At 36.3% G+C, this 12,082-nt stretch overlaps 1 protein-coding gene across 4 annotated transcripts in view; it reads right to left on the bottom strand.

The window, feature by feature from the left end:
- The window catches only part of ANKIB1 (ankyrin repeat and IBR domain containing 1), a 99,573-nt gene that overhangs the window by 39,522 nt on the left and 47,969 nt on the right, over nt 1–12,082 (bottom strand). For all 4 annotated transcript variants that reach the window (XM_064506057.1, XM_064506058.1, XM_064506059.1 and 1 more), the window contains exons 3-4: nt 7,623–7,923; nt 1,966–2,148 (exon numbers count right to left, since the gene is read on the bottom strand). In XM_064506057.1, the coding sequence (XP_064362127.1) occupies nt 1,966–2,148; nt 7,623–7,923 (484 nt within the window). The remainder of the gene's footprint in view (nt 1–1,965; nt 2,149–7,622; nt 7,924–12,082) is intronic.

Raw genomic sequence — 12,082 nt, 5'->3', positions numbered from 1 at the left:
ACAGTTGCACAAGAAGTCAGACACAGAACTTATCTGAGTGAAAAGTGACGAAGAAAGAAAAACGAAAGAGAGATTGTGAAGGTGGAATTACTCCATGTGAAACCCGAAGACCATTAGCTGGTGTACCAAATTCTAAGGTGACATTTTTCAGCTTGTAAATCTTAGAGCGTTTTGGAGACTTACCTTGACGTGCCATATTGATCTAGCTCTGCAGACCTGCCTTTGCTTCGATTCTCGCGCTCAGCAACTCTCCAAGAAACAAGTCAAGTGAGGAGCAGAGCTGGGTATTTTAATCATCTCAGTGAAGTGACCCCAAATTAACATAATTACCTCTTACTTGAGTCCCCCTAGTAACTACCAAGTCTTTAAGTTCACTGGGCTCCAAGTTTCTCATGCTAAAAACCTGTTCAAGCAGTTCCTGATTTGCCTGACCCAATCTGAAAGTTCACTATTCTTGTAGTTTTGCAGGTACGCATGCTAGCAAAGCTGTGGCATAAATATAATGATAAAAATGATTCAGGTTAAATAAAACAATTACCTACTGCCACTCTCAAAGACTCTTTTTTTTCTTTTAAGCCAAACCATTTCAATGATATGGTTTACAGCATAACCATGCAAATAGTTTTAAATGTACAAGCAAAGGAGTAGTAATACACTACGACAGTGGCCGGTAATGGCACTAGTTTTTTCAAGTGGTTTTGCCAACAAAGAAAATATAATTTCAGACTATAATTTCAGAACACTCTGAGTGTTTCTACATGACAATATTTGGAGAAACTAAAACGAGCCAATTACATTTATTACTTGAATGCACAACTAAAGTGTACTAAACCCATTTGAACACCTCTCTTCTAGGAGTAAACAATCTAATTAAGCTTGTTTATATTTAAGTTTATTGAAGAAAATTAGCCAGAAAATGGAACAGTACAATGACTCTCTTATTTTCAAATAAAAATTACCATGTGTGGTATTTTTCAGGGAAACAATTCATGTGCTCTAAAAACCCACTCCTAACTAAATCTGAATTAATTTTCTTTTAAGTGTCACTAGACCGTAAGAGGACTGCACTAGTAAAACGTATGGCCATTCTGCTTTTGAAGGGAATAGCCATGTAGAAGTCTATATGCCCTTTATTTTACAGAATTACTTAAACATTTTAATGAGTCATATAATTTATCTACATATTCTTATTTAGACTCTCAGTTAATTAAAAACTCATAATGGATGGGGGAGGCAGCTTTTGGTTACAACTTTTTGGTCAAATTATCCTTAATTACACCAAAAATTTAAGTTACAGTCTTCTTTAAGGCATACCAGACTTCAAGCAAATTTGTGTCAATGAATTTCATATTGCTTTCAAAACTGACTTGAGAATAACATCCCATGTTACTATCTGTCTTTCATACAAGTTCTGGTGTGCAGTAGCTCCAGGCATCATGTTACAAAACAAGAAAGCAAATGCACTGTTGTGAAACCCTGCACTATTCCCTCAGCTATTTTTCAGTGCCATTCATGAGCTCAGTCTAGTAGGAAGAGACATGATAAGTTTTTTTCCTCCGTTCTCTCCTACTGGTCTTCTTTCCAGAATTTTTCCTGTTCTCATTTTTACATACAAAAACAACTTAAGAAACTGTAAAAACTGTTTATTTTGGAGAGTCTGTTTCCCCACTGACTGGTCCCACTGCTTTTCCTCCAGCCTGACAGTGTACAACACTTTCAAGATAGTCCACATAATATATCGAAGAAGCGGAAGTGTCTGTATAAAAATTTCTCTTCAGTTTCAGCAATGAAGTTGTTGTTTCCTCCGAGCTTAACTTTAAAGATGTAAAGAGGTCTGTTAAAATCAACAGCTTTACAAACACAACTGAAACACACTACCTGCTTAAATACTTTGCAGAACTGTGTCACAATGTAACTGCTACATATATATGCATAAAATAGACAAAATTTAAAGTATCTTCTGACCTCTTTTTTGTCTAAAGCAGCATATTCAGCTTCAATGCTTTCAGCTTCAGGATCCCGTGAGAACACCATTCGAGATTCCAGGTTAAGAGCCAACTCTTTATGGTGTTGTTTCTCTGCACAGTCACATGGAGTATCTTTATTTTCATTTTCTGCAAACAAATCTCCACCATGTTTTACTAGAAGCTGAAAGCAAAAAGTCAAAGTAAATAGCTATTAATTACCAACTCTAAAAATACACTGAGGAAACACAAGTGTCAGTTAAGAAGACAAGAAAAAAAATTGTATGAACAAGGTAAAGAGAAAGAAGAGACAAAACCAATAGCGATGGTCTTTGGGAAGCAAAGATTTTCCATTGTTGTTAAACAAATTATGGCTTGCTTTCCTACATAATTATACCTATTATTTAACTTCATGGAACCACAAAAGCTCAGCAATGCTTTTCAAGGCAACTCTGAATAATATGTCTCTGTTAAGGTTTAAACACTAAAGTTTGGTTCTCCTGGCATGGTCAGTACTCCAATAGTAATGATGGGCCTTGAGGTCATTAAGGACCAGGCAAGATGGGGCTAAAATAACCCTCAAATCACCTTTAAATGTTCTTTATATATAAAATATGATCACACGCTTGAAAAATTGCTGGTAACAAAAGATGGGAGAATCCTTGACTAGGAGGGAAGATGGGGAATCATTTGCAGATAGTGGCATGTAAAACTGCTGGTAGCTCTAGTTATTTAGGACTATTTTTGAGGACATGACAGATGTGAAATGAAATAATGCTATAGAATGCTAGAGCAACCTATTGCAAATTCAGCAATTTTTTTTCTACCGATATGTGAATGATACCATAAGCACACACACACTGGGGACAGCCTAAGCTGCTGAATGTTTGATACGAAGTACAGTCTAGACATGCGACTGCACCAGCCTTGTCTCTTGCCAGCAACAGCCCAGAAATGGAGTTTCTAGCTAAGAAACAATAGTTGTGCTGCTCTCATCTTTTTAACTCTGTCTCCTGCTATAAAATGATCTGATACAACAAAGACAATAAATGCCACAGATTTAATGGCCAATAGTGGACAATTTTGCTGATTTATTATGACATTTTAATAACACATGCTAAATTTCTAATTTGGAACACCTAGGCCAATTATTCACTAGTAAAAACTTTTATCTTATTTCTAAATAAAACTAAAATCTATAAACATCACCTTGCTTTCAGACCATGATGACTATAACAACACTATCCATTATTTTTAGCCAGAATATTTCAAAATTCAGCTTCTAATTTTTATATTTCTAAAAAAAAAAATTTCCACAGTGAAAATCTGTTCTCCCCATACACTCTTTCAGATCAAGATCAAGTCATTTCTTACTTTTCTCTTCAACAGGTTATAACTTCCTTAACCTGTCACTAGAGAGTGTATTTTATACACCTGGAATTATTCTTGTATATTCTTGTGAAACTTTTCCCATGCTCTCCAAAATAAAAAGAAATGTAAAAACAAAAAGTTCCCAAATAAGTACAAAGTTTGTTTATCAAGATTTAGTTAAGAAGATATTTGTCATTAAGTACGACAACATATTTTCTCTTCATACCAGAATATCAGGCAGAAATACAGATAATTCTAGGATAATTATCAAGATATCCAGCCCACAGTTATCTTGTTATTGAAAAAATTTTGTTCATGTACCTTGATTTTCACATTATGTCTGTACATTTTAAACTAACAGAAATTTAACTGAGGCAACTAAGACACATTCTGAGGGAGCAAAAATCAACAAATATGCTTGAAAACACACTCTATAGACTTACGTAGTTAAGAATCTAATCTGCAAGATGAAGAACGTGCAGATTGACATGCTGTTAATAATGATGATGACAATAATGATGATATTTCTTTGGTGCCACTGTTAAAAAGGCTAGTGACTTCTAAGTCATTAAAAGAAGATTAATAATTTGAATAATCCCATTAATAATTTAAATAAAATAAAAAAAATAGGGAGATCATTGTTAAATTCCTTCACTAAGCTCTGACTCCCACTTTTCATAATTTATTGTTCCTGAAGGAGTTAAAGGGTCTACAGACTATAGTGGTGGACTTAAGGAAGGGCACATAACAAAGTGTGAACTTGGGAGTGTACCCTATGTTTCTAAAGTAGAAAGCATGACTAGTTAAGATGATGTAACTGGGTCAGAACTCTGCCTAATGACAACCTAAGTGGAAGAGACTGTAAATTCTTCTTCACAGACAAACCGCAAGCAAATTAGTGTCATAAACTGTTTAGTCAATGTAATAGTACATATTCCTATGATACCACAGAAAATCTGTATTCAAAGCTAAGCAGAGCAGAGGTAATACTAAATATAAAATAATACTATACAACACTAAAAGAAATATCAACCGAAGAGCATTATTCATGTGGACCCAAAAGACAATCTGGTATTTGTAGACAAATCAATCATATCAAAAGAGGCACTAAATCAATCACATAAGCATACAAATAAGGAAAGATTCATTCTGTTTGGCAGGAAGAGCCAGGCAATATCTGTGTATAATTCAGTTATGTACATCATTAGCTGGGTTTGGGTACAACTTAGCCAGGAAAGACCGCATGGTGACTTGTGTCCCCAGTGGAACTCAGTAAGCGTGTAAATAATCTCTAGGGAAGCACTGGAGACACACTGCTTGCAGGGCACTAACAACACAGGGCAAAGAAGGAAGAAGTCAGAGAGGCAAGATTTAGACTGCTATACGGAAGGTTAAATATTGGAATCTAATGGCTGCATCCTCTTAACTCGTCTCAGTACTTACTCAAGGGAGCAGACGGCCAGAGGCTTAAGTTACAGCAGAGAAAATGGTATAGGGAAGCAGGGTTTACCTCAGAAAACTACATAAGAAAGATGATCTTTACATTAATAGAACAAAAAAGTGTTGGCTATCAGAAATAAAAAGGACTATAGCTGAGATTTTAAAGAGAAAACTCATGAAAATCCAGCAGGTGAAGGAGTGCACACTGTGTGAGGTGGTGCACAGCTCAGGCTCGGGAACTGAAATGCCCAATTTTAAATTGGAATTTTGAAATAATATCTGGAAACTTGACAGAATACAAACAATCAGTGTAACAGAGTAATACCAAAGGACAAATCATAAAAGAATGACAGAGAAGTTCACAGTAGTGGAAGCCTGGGGCTATACTTACAAGACAAAAAAAGCAGCTTACAGACAAAAAAGCTAACTCTATCAAATACCAGAGAATCTCAATGGAATACAATCTGGACTTAAACAGAAAAAGAATAGTATCTCTGACCATCTGATCAAGATCATAACAATAACAGTGACATGCTACTGAAGAGCAGAAAGGCTGCAGGGGCAGTAATCACAAAAATAAAGGGACACTTCAGTCACTGCCTCTCCAAGTATATTGAGAAAATGCTATGCTAGTACACAATGCATAAATTAAATTTGCAGACACCATAAATGACTGAGTCATAGACAAACTAGTTAGGAAACTCAGGAGAGGAGAAGCAACTCCTGACAATGTCCAGAGCAGTGTGCAAGACCTGATTTAAAATGTCACTATCAAAGAACCGCTCAATAATAACGCCCAAAATGTACTTAGATTCAACGTTCTTGCAGAAGTGGAAAAAAACCCAAAGATCCACTGCATAATTCTAAAAAGTGGGACTATATAAAAGTGAGGAAAAAAAATCCCCAAACTTCAGAACCATCTGTCAAGGTTGAACAACAGGACAGAGGACATACTGGAACTAAGAAGCCAAAGTTGTGTCCAGATGAAGAAAATATAAAGTACAAAGTCTGGAAAGGGCAGATGTAAAAACACAACAAAGAAGGGTAAGAATGACTTGAACAATATGCTGACTGCACAAAAAGTCAGAATAAATCATTTTAAAACATCACACACACTAAATCTGCCAATATATCTGGTCAAAGTACAAAAGGAGTGTGCAAAGAGAATACGGCAGAAAAGTTGTAGGAGTTGTTGGAATGCAGATCCCCCGGGGATGTACCACATAGGTCCTCGTGCTTCATGAAGGACACAACAGAAAGTCTGCTTCCAATGGAAGCCTCGGTACAAAAGTTTCTAGAACAAATCAATAAAATGAATAGTAATGAAAACCCAGCACCAGATGGTGTTTATTCATGAGTTCTAATGGAGCTCAAATATGAAACTGCTTCACTGTTTACTATAATATGAAACTTCTTGCTTAAATTTGCCATGGTACAAGAGTAGAAGATGGTAAAAGTTATTCCAATGCTAAAAATGCTTCCAGAGAAAATCTGTGAAGTACAGAACAGTTCATGTGTGATAGCTGGACAAAGTAAACTGATGGAAAATATAGTAATAAGCATTACTGACAGACACATGGACAAATACGAAGTAATGAGGAAAATACAGCTTTCACAGAAGGAAGTTGTGTCACAGATTTATTAGATGTTTCTTATGGAGTCAAAAACACAAGGAGAAGAAAGAGCGCATATAGTCTAAGTATAGATTTCCAAATGGTTCAGTAAAAACACTCAAGAAAAGCTGACAACTGTGGAAAGCTCTTTGATCAAATAAATAACTTGTTAAAAGGCAGGAAAACAAGGGAATGTCTGTTCTTACTGCAGAGACAGGTCACCAGTGAGGCCCTACATGTACTGGGACATGACTTTTAAGTTATGCAGAAGTTTTCTGGAAAAGCAGGTGAATAATGAGGTGATACAGTTTGCTGATGATACTACGCTAATGAGTAAAGACTAGTGTCAATAAACATGAAGAGATGCAAACACAAAGCATAATCTAAATTTTACATAAACATGAACATCTCTTAACTAAGTCATTGCTATTCAAAAACCAAACCTTATGTTGTAATAGATAGACTTATGAAAATGTTAGCTATTGCTGAAATCTTAGAAGTGTATTCCGGTGTTCTTTATATTAAATTACCAGCATAACTGAATAGTAGCCCTCATTATTTGGTATAGTTTAAAAATAAATTTGAGGGGAGACCTTCAAAGTTATTAATTATGACGCCTGATTATTCATTACTATTCACTATTTTCACAAACATTAAAATAATTTTTAATTTGTAAAAAGGTAATTAAATTTAAGTACGTTAGCACAGATGTATGGCATTCTCTAAAAGAGTTGGGCACTGTAAATTAAAAACATCAGACCTGTTCTTGAAGCAGGGATAAGTGGTTCAGCCAATCTCAGCTACACAGCAGGATAAAAAGTGATGTAATTTTCTCTCAGGCAATTATTTCACATCTTTTTATATCTACAGGTATGTCTATTCCTATCTCTAAACCTATTTTCCCAATGTTGTTACCTTGTAATTATTTTCCAATTTTTTATAAGCCTACATGAGTCTTCTTTGTGCTGAAGAGTTTATCACATAAAATTAATGTATCTGTAATCAATTTTTTCCTTGATCTCTACTCAAGCAGTATACCTTCTGGGCTGCTTATCTTTGTCACTTTTCTAATTAATAAAACACAGTTAACACAGAATAAAAAACCACAGTTAACACAGAATTAAGAAGTTAATTATATACATCAATTCTTTTTCCTGAAACAGCTTTATCAAACACTGTACATGTCATTTACTAACCATAGTGTACAGACTTCTGATTATATAGCAACTTTTACCTCTACACAGGTTTTCATCCCTGAGGCAGCAGCATAGTGCAAAGGTGTATTTTTTTTGTTATCAACAGCATCGATTGCTGCTCTTTCATATTGTCCTTCATCCAGTTTTGCTCCCTTCCACTTCAGGATCATTTGCAGACAGTCTGCTCTTCTGCAGTCATCTTCTGAGGGTCGTGTCAGGCGAGGGTGAAGAGCTCCTTCAGATATCATGATCTGAGGTCCCATACACAGTAAGTGCATAGATGTCTCATTGTGCACGTTCCGTTTGTTTGGGTTTCCATCTCTAACAAAAAGAAAAGTTCTACATGGGGAGAAAAAGGGAGAAGAACAATAATCAGCACACGATGCAGCTCATTTCCTCCAAGTGGGAAGGGTCTGGCATGACTGCTCCCTTCTCCTCCTGCCCAGATTTTGATTAGCCATGTCAGGGATAAACATTCTTAACAGGTCATGACTGCTGGATATGTCTCTTTCTTAACATGCTGAAGTAAAAGAAAAATGCCCTTAATCTCCTCCCTTTATGCAGTGTTCACAAGGTGCTTTAATTATCCATTTACTCTCTCCCAAAGACCATAAATTGCTTTTGCTTTCATTTTAGGAAAACCAGAAGTAAATCAGTCTGTGTTTGAGAACACTGTTAAAAGCACCAATAAGCATTTACAAAAAGTTGAAGGAGTGTTTCACACCCATATGTGAGTACTACCAACTCTTCTCCGTTACTCTTTGGAGTCAATTGCAAAGATCAGGATGAATTACCAAAACATCATTAAGTAGCATATTTCATTACTTTGTTAGTATGTGACATAAATTTTAGTCAGCAGAATTTATTCTAAAATACTGTGTTGTATTAAAGGAACTTTTACTAAGTCACAAGATCAAGAAGATAGATAATTTATTTTCTCTGTGTCCTAAACTGTGGTGCATTTGGTAGTTTACAAACAGATGATATCAACTAAGTTCATCCCCCTGTACGCCTTAAAATGCTAAACGCTAGCTAAAATGCTAAATGCTAAGCTAAATGCTTAAAACGCTAGTGGCACTACTTAAAAAAAAAAAAAATCATTCTTCTTCCCCTCATCCTCATTCAGATGTAAAGGCAACATTTCCTATTTCTTGAAAATACATGAAATTCTTTTTCTGCTAGCACCATATGTATTGAGAAAAGACCCTCCTTGCTACTCATTTTGGAAGTGCAAGGCAATGCAAACCCTCACCTATGCAGGTGACCAAGGCTGGCAAGAGTGGAAGCGTTCTCTAGAATGCTTTAGGGGCTGTTCCAAATGGGCAGTAAACTACACCAGCAAAAAGGACCAGCTGAGGGATGAAAGGGAAACAACAAACTGATTCCTGGAATCACAGTTCTGATTCTTGCCAGCTCCTGAGACAACACAGCTTGCCGCTGCTTCTTGCCAGTAATGAATCAAAAAAGTTACAATCCAGCTGTGAAAGGGAAGAACTAAGACATCAATCTAGCCCTTAAAACCAAACTTGTTTTAGTCTTTTGATGCTGAAGATAATAAAATTTTTCTTAAGGGCGGGTGAACAGTAGGAAGCAGCAGAGAAGGAAGACTGTCTCTTCATGAGTGGCCATCTGCAGGAGATTCAACAAGAAAGTAAGACCCTTGGTAGGACTGGGGGCAGAAAGAAGGCAGTGATGAAAGAACTGTGTGAAGATAGGAGGGATGGCTCACAAAAGAGGTAGCATCATATCAGATCAGAAGCACGGCACACAGGCTCAAGAAGGCATTGCAGGAACCCTTGCACTGTTCATAAACCCCATCACACACAAAGCCAGTAGAACTGACTGTTCATTCCCACATCAAACTGCTGCTTGCCTCCTTACAAAAAACAGGTTGTTTTGGAATCCTCATTAGAGTCAACAACGGGGACCAGCTCCCACTTCCCTGCCCTCATCCCGAAAACTCATTAAAAATAGTCCCAGTCACTTCTGGTTCAAAACAAGCAGGCAAGCCACCTGAAGACAGGCACTGCCTAACTACAAATTCAGACCATAACACTCTTGGTGAGCGGCAGAGCACAGAACCTGGTAACCAAACTGGCAAAAAAAAAAAAAACCCAGAGCAAAACAAAACGAGAAACACAAATAGGCAGTTTAACATTTTTAGGGCAGACAGCTTTTCTTCAAACATTCTTCCAGCCAATTTATGATGACTGACATAATTACTAAGCACTAAAGCCTAAAAAAAAATTGCTCCTTAGCTCCTGAATCATTTTTAAGTAATCTCTAGACTGATCTTAGAACATTTATTGCTATTATTAATCCATAAAAACATCTGAATTCACAAATGAACTCTTTCAGTCAAAAATGGCAAACGGAAGCACATTTAACAGCAAAAATCTTCTGGTCCACAGATTGCATGTATCAATTAAATATAACGGTGGTTCTAAATAAAAAATATGTAAAAGTAATAGAGCAGCAATTAGACTGGATATGAGAAATAACTGGAGGATTTGCAAGTAAACTCATTCACAACTAATAAAGCAACCTTTCAACATTCTCATATTCTATACGATATAGTCAAGGTTTTACTAGCTTCAGTTTATTATGTAGCTCTCTTAGCTATAAATATATTTCACCCTAATTACTGAGTGGAAACTGTAATTCGTTAATAAATCTTTGACAGCATATAGTTAAATGCCGAATTATGCCACTGTTATGGCTTGTTTACAAGCCTAGACAACCACCTCCCCTTTCTGCTCTGCCTGAATACATCCTATCAAGAATTAAATGCTACAACTTTCTCTTTTTCAGAGTTCTCCCATGCTTTGTTCAGGACAAAGAATAATCCTGAAATTATTTTATTAAGGAGCAGGTTATATAAGGCAGGTGTGGGATTTCCCTCTTGAAAATTACTGAAAACAGACTGGATAAGTATTTCAGTAGAAAACCATAGACGCAGTTGATCCTGCTCTGTGGTGGATGGATGTGCTCAGGATAATTGCCTGGTCAGCCTGTTTTCTATCATTTCTTCCCTTTTAAAATCCCTGATGAGTTTAAAAGTGAGATCAAAAAATACTCTTCTTTTAAAGAAGTGGGAACAATATGTTCACAGAAAAAGGACTTTAGAAAAACAAGAGAGTCTTCTCTAACCTTACAATTCCTCATGATAGCCCAGTCATACCAATTCTGTAGAAATCCTAGCAGACCTTGAATACCAGTGTGTGTCTGACAGACCTTCTTCTCCTTAACTTCATTTTTAAACTTTGACTTTCTAGTTCCTAAGCATAAGCTCTGTTCACCAAACTGGCTACATCACGGTGCAGACTACTCTGAGCAGACAACCTGTGAGATAAACCAGTGAGGGTCTGCCAACATGTGGCTAATCTCAAATGAGTTTTTCCCTTCTTGTTTGCTTTTCCCTCCAGCATTGCAAGTACTGTCATTGCAGAATACAATGAACATCCAAACAAGGAAAACAATGAACATCCAAACAAGGAAAACAAAACACAGTACTTATATATTATTAGAGCAGCTACAATCCTGTCAAACTTCAGGTAGGCCTGAAGAAAGAGTGATGAAATTGCATCTTTGTATCACAGACTTGCATGTATTCTCTAAATCTGATGATGCATCCTGGTCCTACCAAACCTTTATACCAAAAGAGAGCCATGCTCTCCTGGAAGACCTTGAAAACCAAATGCTATGGTACCACCCCAGTCACAGGACTTTATGTGACATCCATCATGTAAGCTGATATTTATAACCCTATTCCATCAAGTGACAGGATATGCATTTTGTTGTGGGATTAAACGGATCTTCTCAAATGGACTGATAAATGTTCACCATATAACAAAGATGCTTGATTTTGATCATACGCTCATTACCCATATGGCCACATGTTAAAGGATGAGAACCTGGTGAGGAAGACAAAGATGTGGGAGATTACAGACTGCCCATGGGACTGAACACTACTGAGATGCAGCAGTGTATGTACATGCTAATCACACTACTAAGACCAAAGCCTTACTCAAATGCCATTTGAAAACTAGTCTCCTTCTACAGCATATTTTTCTCACAAACAGTATTCACCTATAGCACGGATTACTTACTGGTTGTCAGACTGGATTATCGAAATATATGTTATATAAATGGGCAATGCAACAATTAGAGAAACTTCATACAGCTCGTTAGTGTTATTCCTCAGAAATATTAGATATCAGTATCACATAAATCAGGTGAGTCTATTCAACCTAATCACCTAAAATAGATCATACACTCAAAATTATAATCTAATTTTTTGAGCTAAGCATTGAAATGGCTTAAACTAACTCAGATTACTTTTCAATAAAATGCAGACTGAGATCAGGTTTTGCGGAACACTTCAAAATTTCAAAATGATCAAAACAAATTTTTCAAACTCCTCTAGAATATGTTAAAAAATGCTTTTACTGATTTGAAACCTAGTTCTCTTATTTTTTCTGTATTATATAGAAAATAA

The sequence above is a fragment of the Dromaius novaehollandiae genome, chromosome 2 (genome assembly GCF_036370855.1).
Source record: "Dromaius novaehollandiae isolate bDroNov1 chromosome 2, bDroNov1.hap1, whole genome shotgun sequence".
Lineage (NCBI taxonomy): Eukaryota > Metazoa > Chordata > Aves > Casuariiformes > Dromaiidae > Dromaius > Dromaius novaehollandiae.
Note: the sequence above shows the minus strand (reverse complement) of the source record. Positions and strands in the feature narration are given on the sequence as shown.